This window comes from Poromitra crassiceps (assembly GCF_964638095.1).
Source record: "Poromitra crassiceps genome assembly, chromosome: 6".
NCBI lineage: Eukaryota > Metazoa > Chordata > Actinopteri > Beryciformes > Melamphaidae > Poromitra > Poromitra crassiceps.
Window position 1 is genome coordinate 24033018 of NC_139627.1, and position 18530 is coordinate 24051547.

The following is an 18530-nucleotide window of genomic DNA, read 5'->3' on the forward strand; positions in this document are numbered from 1 at the left end:
AGTGAGGATACTAGAGGAAACTGCTGTGATCTGCACCACTTGTAGAGTTTGCACGCATTCATCTGTTTCAATGTGTTCTGTGGGGGCCGGTGTACTGAGCACTTTGGTCCCCTCTTGGCTTAATATTCTTTTTTCAGCACCACCCCGCTTGGCTAAGGATCTAAAAACGCTCCTCATTTTGATGTGCGGGAAACAGTGGGAATGATAAATTAGGGTGGTCTTATTTAGCAATGGGTAGAAACTTGAGGTTGGGGGTGTAATTAATAAAAAAGTACCCTATGTTGAGAAGGGAGTCTCTAAAGTGTCATGTACAGTTTTATTTCCAAGTAGGACAAAGGGAAATGGGCTTAAGCGCGTCCCAGTGGTTTGATTCGGCTGCTCAGAGCCACTCTGTCTCCTCGTTTATCTTGTCATGGGAAATAATCACATTTCCACTGACCTGTATCAGCTCAGCCACAACACTATAATGCTATGTAGGATTTAATCATCAGTTGATCCTTTTGGTTGTTAAATTTTTAACCCCTTATTATATTCTGCTCTGACTGAATGCGCTCATCATGAATAACCAGACAAGTGCCTGAGCTGGGCACTGCAGAACAGAGAAGTGGTTTCTTCTCTCATGAATAAAATACACACAGGCTGCAGGGGGCAGGTAGTAACCCAGGCTTTCCAATGCTCATGTCTCTCTCTGGTGAATCATACTATTCTTCTCTCTTCTCTGCATTTCTCTCTTTTTCCACTGCTCTACTACTGGAACATCTTTCCTGGGTCATGTCTTTACTATAGGCAAGCAGCGGCTTTGTGCACATCATGACACACACGTGCGCATGCGCGCACACACACACACACACACACACACACACACACACATGCATTAATTTCCCACAGAGCCCCCCAGGCGAAACATTCAGCATTTTAATAGGTTTCCTTTGGTTGCATAGCAACACACTCAAGCTCTTTTGGCTCCATCACTGGGCAGGAGGATCATCCCTGTTTGTAGTTGACTCATCACTGGACAGGAGGATCATACCTGTTTGTAGTTGACTCATCAGTGGACAGGAGGAGCGTACCTGTTTGTAGTAGACTCATCAGTGGACAGGAGGAGCGTACCTGTTTGTAGTAGACTCATCAGTGGACAGGAGGAGCATACCTGTTTGTAGTCGACTCATCAGTGGACAGGAGGAGCGTACCTGTTTGTAGTCGACTCATCAGTGGACAGGAGGAGCATACCTGTTTGTAGTCGACTCGTCAGTGGACAGGAGGAGCGTACCTGTTTGTAGTCGACTCGTCAGTGGACAGGAGGAGCGTACCTGTTTGTAGTTGACTCGTCAGTGGACAGGAGGAGCATACCTGTTTGTAGTCGACTCGTCAGTGGACAGGAGGAGCAAACCTGTTTGTAGTCGACTCGTCAGTGGACAGGAGGAGCATACCTGTTTGTAGTTGACTCATCAGTGGACAGGAGGAGCGTACCTGTTTGTAGTTGACTCATCAGTGGACAGGAGGAGCGTACCTGTTTGTAGTCGACTCGTCAGTGGACAGGAGGAGCGTACCTGTTTGTAGTCGACTCGTCAGTGGACAGGAGGAGCGTACCTGTTTGTAGTCGACTCGTCAGTGGACAGGAGGAGCGTACCTGTTTGTAGTCGACTCGTCAGTGGACAGGAGGAGCGTACCTGTTTGTAGTCGACTCGTCAGTGGACAGGAGGAGCGTACCTGTTTGTAGTCGACTCATCAGTGGACAGGAGGAGCGTACCTGTTTGTAGTCGACTCGTCAGTGGACAGGAGGAGCGTACCTGTTTGTAGTCGACTCGTCAGTGGACAGGAGGAGCGTACCTGTTTGTAGTCGACTCGTCAGTGGACAGGAGGAGCATACCTGTTTGTAGTCGACTCGTCAGTGGACAGGAGGAGCATACCTGTTTGTAGTCGACTCGTCAGTGGACAGGAGGAGCATACCTGTTTGTAGTCGACTCGTCAGTGGACAGGAGGAGCGTACCTGTTTGTAGTCGACTCGTCAGTGGACAGGAGGAGCATACCTGTTTGTAGTCGACTCGTCAGTGGACAGGAGGAGCGTACCTGTTTGTAGTCGACTCGTCAGTGGACAGGAGGAGCGTACCTGTTTGTAGTCGACTCGTCAGTGGACAGGAGCATACCTGTTTGTAGTCGACTCGTCAGTGGACAGGAGGAGCGTACCTGTTTGTAGTCGACTCGTCAGTGGACAGGAGCATACCTGTTTGTAGTCGACTCGTCAGTGGACAGGAGGAGCATAGCTGTTTGTAGTCGGTAATTGTGATGCCTTTTGGCCCCTAATTTGGGTGGGTGGAAGGCTGAGACTGTTAGGATGAGGTCATCATTACTACTATGTTGTCACAGATCACTGATGATGTCGCAGACGGTGATGATGTCATGATTCATAAGTGTCTAAATCATGCCTCTCGGATGGTCTCACTGATGATGTCATAACACAAGGTGATGTCATATTCGGGATCTATAAAGGTTCGGTTCTGCAGGTCCTCTGCAGTTGTTCATAGACTAGATTCATCTCGCGACAACACTCTGCAACAGTTCCCCATCTTCGAACCTTGCAGACCCAGCTATCAAGTTCCACAGCGTTCCTACTCATCGAGACTTCAGTTTACCAAGTTTGTCTTGGCCATCAACTATCCGCGCGTAAATCCACCATGTCCCACAGCAAGCCTGACAGTATGAACAACTCAGAAACGGATTCAGCGGATAAGGTTCCATCGATCAAGGAGGAGGACCATGAGGCGCCAGTTTCCCTGCCGGCCGCTTCAGCTGACCCACCAGGCGGCCAGCTGAAGCGGTCAACACAGAAGACCCTAAGGCGCCGGTTTTCCCCATCGGCCTCTTGGTGGTTTCCTTGTCAGACGCCAGTTTCCCCGCCGGCTGCTTCAGCTGACCCACCAGGCGGTCAGCTGAAGTGGCCAACACAGAAGACCCTGAGACGCCAGTTCCCAAGCCTTTGTTCCAAATCAGCGAATCAACGACATGTCGTCTTGTCACCGGGGAGACCTTACCAACAGCGCTGACAGCATTGCGGACCCTGCTGAAGAGCACCTCCACTGTCTGCCTGCATCTAACCACCTGCTGAAGAGCACCTCCACTGTCTGCCTGCATCTAACCACCTGCTGAAGAGCACCTCCACTGTCTGCCTGCATCTAACCACCTGCTGAAGAGCACCTCCACTGTCTGCCTGCATCTAACCACCTGCTGAAGAGCACCTCCACCAGAGTCTGCAGCATTTCTGTTCTCCAGATGTCTTCCTTGATGGTCTCATTGGACGCCGTAGAGGGGAGGGTACTGTTAGGATGAGGTCATCATTCCTACTATGTTGTCACAGATCACTGATGATGTCGCAGACGGTGATGATGTCATGATTCATAAGTGTCTAAATCATGCCTCTCGGATGGTCTCACTGATGATGTCATAACACAAGGTGATGTCATATTCGGGATCTATAAAGGTTCGGTTCTGCAGGTCCTCTGCAGTTGTTCATAGACTAGATTCATCTCGCGACAACACTCTGCAACAGTTCCCCATCTTCGAACCTTGCAGACCCAGCTATCAAGTTCCACAGCGTTCCTACTCATCGAGACTTCAGTTTACCAAGTGTGTCTTGGCCATCAACTATCCGCGCGTAAATCCACCATGCCTCGCACCAAGCCTGACAGACACTGAAGATCCTTCACATTAAAACAAGACTCTGTGCAGCACTCCAAGCTTATTAAAAGGAAGAATCCACCCTGAAGCACTTCACTTCTGTATATAAAAATTTAAATAAAATAAAACGGTAGCTTTTGGCGATGTCTCCTGGCTGCCTGGGTCCATTTTGATGTATTTTCCTATTCTCATGGATAACTGTTCAACTGATGTCAAATTGAGATATTTCCAGCGCACCTACAGTTTGATGGCAGAAAATGTTTCAACTAAAACATCAAAGTTAAATGTCAGGTGTTGGTGTCAGTTCCTCAGAATAGAATGAGCCGCCATTGTACAATGACATTCAACCATCATACAGGGAGAAATCCATTGATAAAGTGGCAGAGACACCAATATCTCATATAACAATGTTATACTGTACTGTATGTTCTCGTCCTTCTCAGACCTTCAAAGAGTTATTTGTGCTTTAATTTCTTTCCTCCTCAACTACTGTAACTAACTGTTGGCTGGTATCAGTCAGGCCTCTCTCTTGCCTCCAGCGAGTCCAGAACAGCACAGCCAGGCTTTTAACCAGATCCAAAAAGCACTGGCTCGTCTCTGTCAGCTATAGAATTGAATTAAAAATCATACTGTTTGTTTATAAAGCCTTACATGGCTTTGCACCTGATTGCATCTATGAAATTCTCTGCCCGTACCGCATATCTCGGCCCCTTAGGTCCTAGATGTATTGTCAAGGTCTCTCATCTTATCAAGGTCTAAGGGCGATGGAGCCTCTACTGGAACCGTCCTGAGGCCATGGCATCGCCTTCCTTTTAACAGCAGATCAGCTCAATCTGTTGATTCAGTTAAGACTAACTAAAAATAGATATTTTCTCCCCGGCTTTTATTTGTGTCTGAATAGTAGTTTTGCTATTTTACTGTATTTTTCATGCATGAAAAGAATGAATGCTTTGCCCATATTCTCCTTCCACGTTTCTGCACTGTACAGCTCTTTGAATGAGCAAACCTGCTTTGCTCTATAAATAAAGTTGACTTGACTTGACTCCGTGCCTAACCAGGCCGTCCTATAAATAAAGTTGACTTGACTTGACTCCGTGCCTAACCAGGCCGTCCTATAAATAAAGTTGACTTGACTTGACTCCGTGCCTAACCAGGCCGTCCTATAAATAAAGTTGACTTGACTTGACTCCGTACCTAACCAGGCCGTCCTATAAATAAAGTTGACTTGACTTGACTCCGTACCTAACCAGGCCGTCCTATAAATAAAGTTGACTTGACTTGACTCCGTACCTAACCAGGCCGTCCTATAAATAAAGTTGACTTGACTTGACTCCGTACCTAACCAGGCCGTCCTATAAATAAAGTTGACTTGACTTGACTCCGTGCCTAACCAGGCCGTCCTATAAATAAAGTTGACTTGACTTGACTCCGTGCCTAACCAGGCCGTCCTATAAATAAAGTTGACTTGACTTGACTCCGTGCCTAACCAGGCCGTCCTATAAATAAAGTTGACTTGACTTGACTCCGTGCCTAACCAGGCCATCCTATAAATAAAGTTGACTTGACTTGACTCCGTGTCTAACCAGGCCGTCCTATAAATAAAGTTGACTTGACTTGACTCCGTACCTAACCAGGCCATCCTATAAATAAAGTTGACTTGACTTGACTCCGTGTCTAACCAGGCCGTCCTATAAATAAAGTTGACTTGACTTGACTCCGTGCCTAACCAGGCCATCCTATAAATAAAGTTGACTTGACTTGACTCCGTGTCTAACCAGGCCGTCCTATAAATAAAGTTGACTTGACTTGACTCCGTACCTAACCAGGCCGTCCTATAAATAAAGTTGACTTGACTTGACTCCGTGCCTAACCAGGCCGTCCTATAAATAAAGTTGACTTGACTTGACTCCGTGCCTAACCAGGCCGTCCTATAAATAAAGTTGACTTGACTTGACTCCGTGCCTAACCAGGCCGTCCTATAAATAAAGTTGACTTGACTTGACTCCGTGCCTAACCAGGCCGTCCTATAAATAAAGTTGACTTGACTTGACTCCGTGTCTAACCAGGCCGTCCTATAAATAAAGTTGACTTGACTTGACTCCGTGCCTAACCAGGCCGTCCTATAAATAAAGTTGACTTGACTTGACTCCGTGTCTAACCAGGCCGTCCTATAAATAAAGTTGACTTGACTTGACTCCGTACCTAACCAGGCCGTCCTATAAATAAAGTTGACTTGACTTGACTCCGTGCCTAACCAGGCCGTCCTATAAATAAAGTTGACTTGACTTGACTCCGTGCCTAACCAGGCCGTCCTATAAATAAAGTTGACTTGACTTGACTCCGTGCCTAACCAGGCCGTCCTATAAATAAAGTTGACTTGACTTGACTCCGTGCCTAACCAGGCCGTCCTATAAATAAAGTTGACTTGACTTGACTCCGTGCCTAACCAGGCCATCCTATAAATAAAGTTGACTTGACTTGACTCCGTGCCTAACCAGGCCGTCCTATAAATAAAGTTGACTTGACTTGACTCCGTGCCTAACCAGGCCGTCCTATAAATAAAGTTGACTTGACTTGACTCCGTGCCTAACCAGGCCGTCCTATAAATAAAGTTGACTTGACTTGACTCCGTGTCTAACCAGGCCGTTTGCCTGCTCTTGCAGGTGAGTTATCCCCGTGCCAACACATGAACGGCGGCTGCGGTGACCTTTGCCTCCTGACGCCGTATGGGAAGGTGAACTGCACGTGCCGCGGAGAGCGTGTGCTGTTAGACGACAACAGATGCGTGTGTAAGTCATGAGAGGTGCTGCACATTGAATTCTGCAGAGCCTATTCACCTTATGTAGAAGAGACCGTCGGGCTTGAGAGACTAACAGGAAGTGTAAATACAATTGGAAGTTTCCGATTGTATTTACACTTCCTGTCACTCATCAACCTAGTCTGACTCATGTGAGTCAGACTAGGTTTGACCAGGTGAGTCAGACTAGTTTGAGCAGGTAAAACAGCCGGCGTTTTGAACAGGAAGTCGTGATACAATGGGTCAAGTGGGCGGGGCTGCATAAGGTGAATAATGGCTATTATAAACGTTCTGTTCAGTTCAGTTCAGTTTATAGTGTCTATAGTCCCTTATCACACAAGCATGTCTCAAAGGGCTTTCTTTACATAGTATCATCGCAGTCATGTACTACATCATATACTGTATCTACACACAACCAGGGGCGTAGTGGAGAGTAAACGCAAGTACACTGAGTTTACCCACCTCTTTGACATGAGGCTGAGAGTTTACTACTCACCGTTTTTCAGATGAACTGTATACATCAATGCGAGGAAACAAGGTGGGTAAACTACCTACCTCTGCATTTACCACTACACCCTTCCACACAACATAGGCTGCATACCGGTACTATACATTTTTACTAGATTACATTACACAAACACAAGCATATCTTTGGACTGTGGGAGGAAACCCACGCAAACACCGTCGGAGAGAATATAAAATCTAATCTAATCTAATCTAATATGCAAACTCCACTTGGACCTTGGTGGAGATTCGAACCCACAATCTTCTTGTTGTGAGGCATGCTAACCACTGAGCCAAGCCATTGATTATTGTTAGTCAGGCCAGTTGCTTGAACAGCATGGTCATAGTGCTCTTTATGCAACACTGTACTGTACTAATAATGATTTTTGAAGAGGGCCATTAGCTAAGTTTACATGCATAGATTAGGGCAACCTGACGCTTAAGGTCTTATTCGGCTTAAGCTATTTCTATGAAGCTTTCTCTATCCTGGGATTGAATAGCTATATTTTGCCTTGAACCATTCATAACTAAAAATGAATATGCATGTCCCCCGACAGGTCCACTACCACCGGCAACACAGTATGAAAAGGTTCAGCTGCCAGCTTTGCTCTCCCTCTTCGACTGAGCAGTAGATGTGTGTGTGCAATACATAGGAAAGAAATTATTATCCTCACCAACATGTTTTTTGGAGACATCAAAACGCACCCATTATGCTGTGAATGTCTGAGTTTGTGCAAAAATGAAAGGAACTGGCTTTTCGAGTAATCGTCAAGCACACATGTACCACTTCTGCTTCAGACTGTGGCTGCTGCGTGTACAGACTCTAAATTGGGCAGGTTGGAACACAACAAACTGAGTGGATTCTAGACTGCACACCATTGTAGAGGACGGCTGACCTCCCACACGTCCATTATGCCCGTTATTGAAGCAGGCAGTGGATGAAATCATGGGACCCTATCGTCGCAAAAGCGGTAATTTAGAGCTTGCGCTCGTTTAACGCTGCGCGCAATGCAAATTGTGGGCGTGCACAAGCACATTTGTTTTCTCCCTGCCGCCTATTACCTCTATGCCTGTTATAATTGTACTGGACATGCATGGGGTAGGCGTGCCACATGCCAAACCAGGCGTTTCCACGCAGAATGCGTTTCCCCGTATTCTGCGTTCTGCTATCGTCAATTACTTTGCGCCAAGAGCTTTGAAAAGCACCTCTTATGCGCAAAAATACCCCGCTGCGCGGGGTATACCATAATCTCTGCGCTGCGCAGCGCAGAAATGTCATTACGTACGGACGTGCCACGCCAGGACATAAAATTCTGCTGCTAAAATTGGGTAACCAGCAGATTATTCAGTGAGGCAATCCCAACTATAATTCACTGAGAAACTTTTATCACATCGCAAAGAGGGGTTAATGGCAAATTAATTGAGAAAACTTGGACACCTTCACCTATCCCATAACCCAGAGGGTCGTTGGGGCACCACGCACAAACGATCTGTCGACAAGCTCTCTCCATCTCTCTCTGTCCTCGGCACGCAGCTCTCTCACTACTGTTTCACCGAGTTTTAAATGAGTCCACTCTAAATCCTCCCATCTTTTCTTTTGTCTCTGCCATTTCCCCGCTGCAAACACGTTTCTATTATCCCACCCCAGTCAACAAAACAACCCGAATTGCATCAAATCACAGATGTTTTTAACAGGTATTATATGATGGTGTTGTTATGAGATAGGGATAATATATACAGTCAATAGAGATAGCTCTATCCAAATTACGCATGGGGAGAATTACAGCATACTGTACTATATATGCCTCACGCAAACTGTATTACAGGGACTGCAAGACGGGAATCTGATTGGTTTGATTGATGTAACGCCCATGCATTGCCAGGCCACACCTGTGAATAATTCTGGTGGTTAACACCGCCCAAATCCCATTTGCGCCGTGCATAAATGACTTGGCACGCCCCAATTTGTGCTTGCGCCCGTTGTTGTGATGAGTTACGCTCCCCCACGAGTATTGCATCCCCACCATATTTTGTGGCTGTTTTAACTTAAAAACAGGGAGGTCATGTCTACCCAAACAATTATATCAATTATATAAATGTTTAAGTTACATTTCTGTATAAATCATTACAATATGCTCCCATGAGGTGGGGATGCATTTGGTGGCGGGGGTGCAAAACTCGGCATAACACCTGGACACGCTATCGTCCTGCAGAGGCAATAGTATAAGGCAGGCACAAACAGGTGCGCAAAGTGCAAAAAGCGGTACCCCTGTACCAAGATAGGGCCCATGGTGTCTTACTGTAGGAAAGGGAAACAGTTTTACCTTCCATGATTGTGAAATAGCAAGATTTATATGATGGGAAGGGTGGAGGGAAAGATTTCCAAACTATCTGTGATTGAAATTTTTATATACAACTTCTGGTACAAGAGAAATGTTTCATTTCACTGTGACTTTAATATCAGAATAGGCCAGGCAACTTACAGCAAGGTTTCTCATAATTGAAATATGACCATAATAACCGGTTATGACATTTCCATGAGTCAACACAAAACCAGGTGACTTGAATCACAGAGGTTACTGTGCATGTAAACATAGGCATTGAGGCCACCTGTTTACTATATGGTGTGTATACACAGTTGTGTGGCTTGACCTTGATGCATAATGACAGGCAATTCAGCTGAAAGCGTTACTCGCTCACACTCCTGCTCGTGCTCTTCTCCTGCAGCAGAAAATTCCTCCTGCAATATCCACACCGAATTTGAGTGTGGCAATGGAGAGTGCATCAACTATCAGCTAACGTGTGACGGAGTGGCCCACTGCAAAGATAAGTCCGATGAAAAGATGCAATACTGTGGTAAGGAACACTTCAGAGCACTTTAAAGCATTGGTCAGATTATAATGGTAAATGGCCTGCATTTATATAGCGCCTTTATCCAAAGCGCTTTACAATCAGTAGGTACATTCACCCATTCATACACCGATGGCGGCAGGCTACCACGCAGGGTGCTGGCACACCATCGGGAGCAATTTGGGGTTCAATATATTGTCCAAGGACACTTCGACATGCAGACTGGAGGAGGCGGGAATCGAACCACCGACCTCTTTTATCCAAAGCGATTAGTGGACGACCCGCTCTACCTCCTGAGCGGCAGCCGCCCCACATAATCTATCTGAAAGTACATGCGCAGATGTGTAGATATTCTAACATGGCCTAACCCACCTGGTATCGGTATCATCAATCAGTTACATTACAGTACAATTTTCATATGGATGCAATGCAATGTATTTATACCTGTATGTCAAGAGGGTACTGTATGAAAACAGATTTGGCAGAAATGTGGTGGACAGATAGCCCTTGGCCCAAAGATTAGTTAATTCGATTTTGGTGGTGATCTGCATCTGGGATTTCCACCACAAGTCGATTTTCATGTCGATTCATGTCCCACTGGGAAAGTCCGACATCCAAGTTAGCTGCTAGACAGCTTTTCATTCACATGCTATTTTGTCAGAAAATCTACAGCCTGAACACAAACAACAAACAAATAAAAATGTCTGATCCCAAATAGCACTGCTCTTTTCTAATATATTTCTGCATTTGACTTTGTCCAGACAACAGGAGCTGCAGGAGGGGTTTCAGGCCCTGCTACAACCAGCGCTGTGTGGCCAACAGCCGGTTCTGTGACGGGCTCGATGACTGCGGGGATAACTCGGACGAAGCTTTCTGTAACAGTGAGTCACTGCTGTTTGATCTGCCACTCAATCCTCCCTGACTCTGAGGGCGCAGTCCCAACTCGCTAATGCTCATGCTAATACTCCACGTTAGGCTACACGCTACACGCTAAGCCCCCCACTGTCTAATGAGCCCCGGGATCACACGGCGCACGCAAACTCAAAGACACCCTCTGCCCAAGGCAGAGCTGCTTTGAGAGCCCGGACAACAATGTTTTGCATCTAAATTGAAGTTTCCCCCCAATATTTTATTTTCAATTTTTCAAAACAATGCACAAACAAGACAAATGAACATGCTCAGACACAAGAAAAGAAAAGAAAAAAAACACATATATTATTGACATTCAATATTACATGATTACCAGCCACATAAGGTGCTTATGTGCTTGTGAGAGATATTGTTCCTGGGATCCCACACAAGTTGTCCATGAGAAACCAGACAGGCGAGTCACATGTCACCCCTAACATCATCAAGGTAGGCTAGAAACGGGTCCCAAATGGTTGAAAACGTTTTAAGTGAATTGGTCCTCAGAAACCTAAGTCTCTCCATACGTATAACAGAGTGGTGAAATAATTAGACAAATGCCACACAAGTGTGTTTATTGCGACTGTTGAGCAGTATTTGCAGGCGTTTTCACAATATATTCTTCCCGTCATTTGCTGTTGTTTTGTTCTGTTGTAGTGGGACTATAGTGTATTGTGGACTCCTAATACATTATAAATCTGAAAGAGACTATTCTCATAATTAATGTGGACCTTTCTCAGAACGGAGGCTGGGATTTCAGCAAAGAGCTTATCTCGCCATGATGTGTCTTGCTTGGAGCATCCATTGAATTTTAATGGGACATCAGCATTATGTTTATTTTCATTACTGTTAAAACATTAAATTATAGCATATTATTAAGAAATGAAATGCAGAGTGGTGAAATGGCCAGTGCCATTGCACAGTAAACGGTAAATGAACAAGAAGTACCCACTCTCTTAACTGAATATCATGTCAAATTTGCTCTTGCACACCCCAATATCCATCCCTTTAACTATATAATAATTTTCATTAATTCCCAGACAAAGATGTTAAATATCGGTGCCTGAGCTTTACCTGTAGCTGTCGCAGAGCGCTCTGCTCTCTGTTATATTTTCTGAAATGCTAATTCCGTCTCCCAGATGTCACGTGCGGCTCATTTGAATCAGCGTGCCAGGACGGGAGCTGTGTAGCCGCCTCAGCCTGGTGTAACCAGGTCATCGACTGCGCCGACGCCTCAGACGAGAAGAACTGCAGTAAGTCCCTCCCACGTTGCACATGTAAACAAACAGGCAACTGGTGGTCCGCGGGCGCCCCCTAGTGGTTCGCGAGTAGATTTATATTTTTTTCCTTTTTTTTACCTCCCACTATCCAATCAGAGAAATTTTTACATTTTCTGGGAAACTCAAGGTCAGATCATGATGCCTATAAAGGACTATATGTCTTTTTTCACCCTGAATCCAACCCCACCACCTCTGACTCTCTACGACTTACGGTTGTGGAGATACGTCCACTCTGCCTGCAGGGCTACAGGAGAGAGACCGAGTACAGCGGGTGGTTGGGAGTTCCAAGTTACTGACACTATTTCAGTAATTGCTGTCAGAATATAGAGACATTTAACACTTATTTGAACACAAAAACATCACTGAATGCAACTTGAAGATGGCAAAAGATAGCCTATTTGGCAACATTGTGCATTTATTGAACTTGAAAAAACTTTCTTTGAACTTTGAATATATTTGAACTGAACAGGAGAAAAAAAAAAAAAAGGTAAATGGACTACCGTAACTAAAATAAATTACATATATATTTTTTATATCGGTTATCTTGTTTTCATAATTGTGGGAAGCCAAAAATGTTATTAATTGTACTGCTATTTGTCATTTAATTAGCCTGTAATTTGTCATTTACAGTTGAAGTAGTAGGCCTATTGTTTTTGGGGATGTTTTGGGAGTTAGCTGGTCCCCGAGTTTTTTTCATTGGTTTAAGTGGTCCTTGGTCTGAAAAAGTTTGAGAAACACTGCTCTAACGGATCAACTGGATTCAGTGACTTAGATCTGTGCTTGTCACTCGCTCACATCAGATCCAGCCCCCCTCCGTCCCGCCTGCCTCCCCCTAACCCATTGCTCCAGACAGTGCTGATTGCGGTGCTGTGTTTTGTATTCAGACCACACAGACTGCTCCCACTTCTACAAGCTGGGGGTGAAAGAGAAAGGTTTCATCAGCTGCAACTCCACCTCGCTCTGCATCCACCCCTCATGGATCTGCGATGGTGCCAACGACTGCGGAGACTACGCAGACGAGACCAACTGCCAGGGTGACCCCTTCCCCCCCCCACACACACACACACACACACCACAACCCCCTCCAACGTGTGTGTAGCAAGACAGATTGAGGGAGCCCGCTTCAATTAGAAAAGACTTACAGGAAGAGAGTGTTATAAACCGTCCAGATCTCATTTTCGGAGGTGATTAGGACAGCAGAGCTAGAGATTCAGAGAGAGCTTAGGGAAAGATAATGACCTCAATCATGGCTAATACCCGCAGCAGGCACTGACTTCCCTTTGTTGTCTGTCCCAGTTTCCCATGGGCAGAAGTGTGAGGAGGGCCACTTCGCCTGTCCGAGCGGCAACTGCATCTCCAGCGTGTGGCTGTGCGACGGCCAGAAGGACTGCGAGGACGGCGCAGACGAATTCCAGTGTGGTGAGCTTCGCCCTGACGACACATCTGACCACACACCACGAGCAGCTTCCACACACTAAGCTGAAAGCAAGCTGTGTGTGTACGTGTGTGAGGGCAGCCGACACGCCAAGTCAACTTTTTTACATATTTTATTTTTCAAAGACAGAACCTTCACACCTCAATAAGCTCTACTGGCCCTAAAATCTGGTTCATGAATTATTCATAAATATCTAATAGGCATCCCATCGATGGGTTAAACACTAATGATAGAATTGTGTGTTCTTATGAATGGTGTGTTTGTTTACAGGGCAGAAAATAGGTCAGGTACTACAGTGGCAGTAATCTTTACTTGCTGCTCCCAGCCGAAAGCCTTACGGCTGCCATAACGAAGAACTGATCTTTGTTACACCATAAGAGACATAGAGTACCGTAGGGATGACGTATTTTTGTAGGCTTACCCAGAAATCGCCGCCATGCTGGTTCGTAGGGGGGGAAAGGCAATGGGATTTTTGTATGGGTATTTCGGTTAAATGCAATGGAACGTTTTCTGAAAATCTCGATTAAAAAAAACACATTTACGCTGCAAAAGTCATAAAAGTGGTCCGCGTTTGTGAACATTATCTTGCTGAACACAATCTTCGCTGTCACATACCTTATTTCATGAATTTAATCGAAATCCCCATACTAAAAAAATCACATTGCCTTTTCTCCCTACGAACCAGAAGTGCTACTTCCAGACTCATTCCTGCGATACTCCATTGCTTTAGAGCAGTGTTTCTCAAACACTGGTGGTCCGCAGGCGCCCCCTAGTGGTCTGTGAGTAGATTTATCTTTTTTTTTTATCTTTTTACCTCCCACTATCCAATCAGAGAAATGTTACGTTTTTAAATGGAAGGTCAGATCGCGATGCATTATTAACGACAATAAGTATTTTTTCACCCCGAACCCAACGCCACCACCCCCGAGTCTCTACGAGTTACGGTTGCGGTGATAGGTCCACTCTGCAGGGCTACAGGACAGAGACAGAGTAGGCTACAGCGGGGGGTTGGGAGTTCCAAGTTACTGACCAAACACTCTATTTCAGTGATTGCTGTCAGAATATAGAGCCATTTAACACTTATTTGAACACAAAACATCACTGAATGCAACTTTAAGATGGCAACAGATAGCCTATTTGACTTTGGCAACATTGTGCATTTATTGAACTTGAAAAAACTTTCTTTGAACTTTGAATATATTTGAACTGAAAAGGATAAATTAATGTAAAAAAAGGTAAATGGACTAAAATAAATTGTATATATTTTTTATGTTGGTTATCTTGTTTTCATAATTGTGGGAAGCCAGAAATTTGATTAATTGTACAGCCTTAATGCTATTTGTCATTTAATTAGCCTGTAATTTGTCATTTACAGTTGAAGTGGTAGGCATATTGTTTTTTGGGATGTTTTGGGAGTTAGGTGGTCCCCGAGTTTTTTTTTGGTCGTTGGTCTGAAAAAGTTTGAGAAACACTGCTTTAGAGAAACAAATGATATACTGTTTATTAAGAGGCTGAATTGTTTTAAATGAAATGTTAAGTTAAGTATATTAAGTTAAGCTTCTGTTTTATCGTTGTTTAAGGATCTTGGCTGGTAGCTGGCTGGCAGCCGAATGGCCCAGACGCCAATTGAAGATTGCATTCCATTCGCGAGAAGCTATTCGTTGTAATGTGTTGTTGTTGTTTTTTGAAGGATCATTGTTTATCACGTCACAATGTCTCCACACTTTGTTTTGCTTCCCCTCATTGTGTGTTTAATGAGATGTCTCAACCGAGTGTGGCTGATTGCTGGAGAGTCTACCTGCAATCCTGCCTTCAGATCAAGGCTATTAAAAAGGATGCCGTTTTTTTCTGTTCTGCTCCCTTCTAATTAACATATACTTCCAGCGTAACAATTAATTAATGATGCAGCAGTCATCGCAAAACGGTGGTGGGTGATGGAAACACGCGGGTTCACTGGGAAGTGGTGACATCTGAACGGATTACACATTATCCTCCTCCCCACTCCCCTCACCAGAGGCTACAAGAGCACTCTTGCCCATGCTTTGATCCTCGCAAATGTATGCATAACTTACCATGACAAAGTAAAGGTCTCTCCAATTAGATAGGAAGACCGTAATTAAGTCATGGTGTGGATAAATATAATCTGCCATCAAAACCAACCACACGCTCCCATCTCTGTTCACGCGTCATTGCTTTTGGCATCAAAGTAAAATAAAGAGGGCTGCTCCAATGTATGTTGCGTGATGGTGAGCTTTGTCACAGTTCTCACAGGAGTCCAAGGTCATTAGATCTGATGGAGGAGCCCACACACACACACACACACACACACACACACACACACACACACACACACACACACACACACACAATATCGTCATACTTGCTACCTGTCTTTGAGCTATCTGCCTGTCTTAGAGCTATCTGCCCATTGCTTCTTCGTTGGCCTGTTAAAGAGGAGGAAGTCATGAAACAACTGTTAGCAATTAGCCCTGTTGACAGTGTGTAGAGACTCCGATAGCAAATGACGTCCCACAAGCAAGATGGCAGCTGGAAACTATATTATATTGGCTTCATTTCTTTCTTTCTTTTTGCATAGCGGTTTGGAAGCGGGGACGTGTCGTCCATAATATACAGTGGTGTAGACCTGGAGTTTTTTGTTTGTTTGTTTTTGTTTGCATTAGTCTCAGTAACAAAGCTGTATCTTCTGAAATTATGGACAGCAACCCCACCTCAACCACACACACATTGAGGGATCTTGCAACTGCTGTTTTTCTTTTTTCTTTTTGATATGACCACCCCCTGAAACCAGTCAAAGGGCAGCAGTTTGGGACTGATGACATTTGAGTGTATTCAGAATTTTAAGAAAAAGATCTTTCATCGGCAGTTAGGAAACCTAAATGTGGCCACAGAGCCTGGCTCATTCTAGTCGAATGTTTTTGGCTAAATTGCCTCAGAGTTTTTTACACCCGTTTCCTCTTACTTTATAATGAACCTGCACCTTTGTTCACATTTCAGTTGCATCCAGCCAGATGGAGGCGGTTCAACGCGGTCCACTTTTCATTCTAAATGCTGTTCACATGTTATCTGATTTATTTAGTAAATTGGCTGTGAATGCTGTTCGAGAGGCGCATAACACACCAACATCATTTCCATCCCTTTATCTCGGAGCGTCATTTGTGGCCCGCGCACCGCGATAACATCTCCAGCTTCAAATGTGCTTATATCAGAAGCGATATGAATTATGCCACGATTCGTTGAGAACTTCTGAATTGCTTTTTCAGGACAAATAGACAATATTCCCATTCCTCTGAGTTAATTATCATATAAAAAGCTCCAGCCACTGATAATCTGATGGCAAAGTGGTTTGAGGAAATTGTCATTACATCTCAGAAATTCCAAATTCCACCTCTGATTAGATGAAACACTTGCACAATGTCTAGTGTGCTTTTCCACTGAGCGAAACACCGTTGAAAACGGGAGACATGAAAGACTTACTTTGATACATTTAATGTGCCGCAGACCTACTATTTTGTTATATACCCGAAGCAGCTGTTGTCGGTATTTGAAATGCAAATTCTGGTATCACGTACACAAAATCTGAATAATCATGATCTCGGGATTGGGTTATTTTGCGTGTATCTACCTCGCCCTTATCTCCCGTCTTGGTATCAAAGTAAAGCTGGCGTGATGTACAAAGACTGACATGCAGGAAAGCAGCGCAGCATGACACCGCCTCTCCCTCTCCGGAGTTCCTCGTATTGTGGTCTGACCTGGAGCAGCCGCCCCCCCCCCCCCCCCCCCGCCCATTCTCTCAGCATCTCATCAAAGCCCTGGCACACTCTTCCAGGCCTGACATCTGAGAGAAGGGACGGCGCTACGACTCCCCGGGGAGAGCGGGTGGCTCTGTGACACAAACTCAGCACAGAGAACCAATACATCCACTCTCATCCTCATCTCTTTTACTCCATGGTGATGATCAGCAGCACGAGGTCGTTTGCTCTAGTCTTGTTTCCCCTGGCATCTTAGTTCTCTTAGCAAATAAAAGATAAATGAATCTCAGTGATCAGTATTGAAGATAATTGCTCGGGGTAGACGCAAGACGCTTCATCTGTGCATTTGTTTTGTGTCAGGAAAGGTTGCTGTTTCATTTACAATAACCAGCAGCCATTATTCATTGTCAAAAGGCTTCTTTCATGACAGAAAATAAAATATAATGTGTGCAGCACTTTGTTCGGAGGCTATGCTGCTGCACGCTGTAAAGCAAAAGAACTACAGAGGAAACAAGGCTAAGGGGCAAACGAGGGCCGGCCCACTTGTTGTGTTTTGATTAAAAACACTCTGCCCCCTCTACAGGCTATGCCAGTTTTGTTGTTGTTCCCTCTTCATTTCCTTTTTGATTTATGGCATTGAAATTCCCCTCCCCGCCCTCTGCAGACTCCTCATGCCTGTGGAACCAATTCGCCTGCTCCAAAAACAAGTGCATCGCCAAGCAGTGGCTGTGCGACGGGGAGAACGACTGCGAGGACGGCCTGGACGAGAGCGTGCAGATCTGCGGTTAGTGGCCTCTCACATGTCACAAGGAACAAAAGGTCACATCCACTTTTATTAGCCGCGACAGCTCCGCGTGGTGCAGCAGCCGGGCTGGGAAAACCAACGGACAGAAATGAAACAATGTTAATGAGACAACAAATGACCCCACAGGCATTTCTGATGATTGGAGTGGGCGCTGAGGCAAATAGATTTTTCATCATTGAGGCCCATGAGGCACAGCTATTCCAATAGGCAAATGAGATGTATCTGTAATGAATTCCACAATATAAAAAAGGAATCCAACCACAATAAATGGAGAATGGTTGCTGTGAACATTGCTTGTATAATTGGATTGTAATGGAATGTCAAGGAAATATTAATGGAATAGCCCAGAGGTTTTTCCCCCCGCACAATTCCAATCAAAAAAATAGCCGCAAGCAGCGATTGCGGGGGGTCCAAAGACATTTCAATAAGAGAGACAGACAAAAAACACGTGCACGAGTGGGGTAAAAACCCCAATATATCTCAATGGGCTCACTCACCAAAGGACAGT

At 45.0% G+C, this 18530-nt stretch overlaps 1 protein-coding gene across 1 annotated transcript in view; it reads left to right on the forward strand.

Moving 5' to 3' along the window:
* Positions 1-18530, forward strand: part of lrp1bb (low density lipoprotein receptor-related protein 1Bb) — a gene marked incomplete at its 5' end in the record, with an annotated part of 421412 nt that overhangs the window by 322470 nt on the left and 80412 nt on the right. The window contains 7 exons of the mRNA XM_083638437.1: positions 6339-6464; positions 9704-9832; positions 10588-10707; positions 11872-11985; positions 12897-13046; positions 13309-13431; positions 17882-18001. Coding sequence (XP_083494563.1) covers positions 6339-6464; positions 9704-9832; positions 10588-10707; positions 11872-11985; positions 12897-13046; positions 13309-13431; positions 17882-18001 — 882 coding nt within the window. The remainder of the gene's footprint in view (positions 1-6338; positions 6465-9703; positions 9833-10587; positions 10708-11871; positions 11986-12896; positions 13047-13308; positions 13432-17881; positions 18002-18530) is intronic.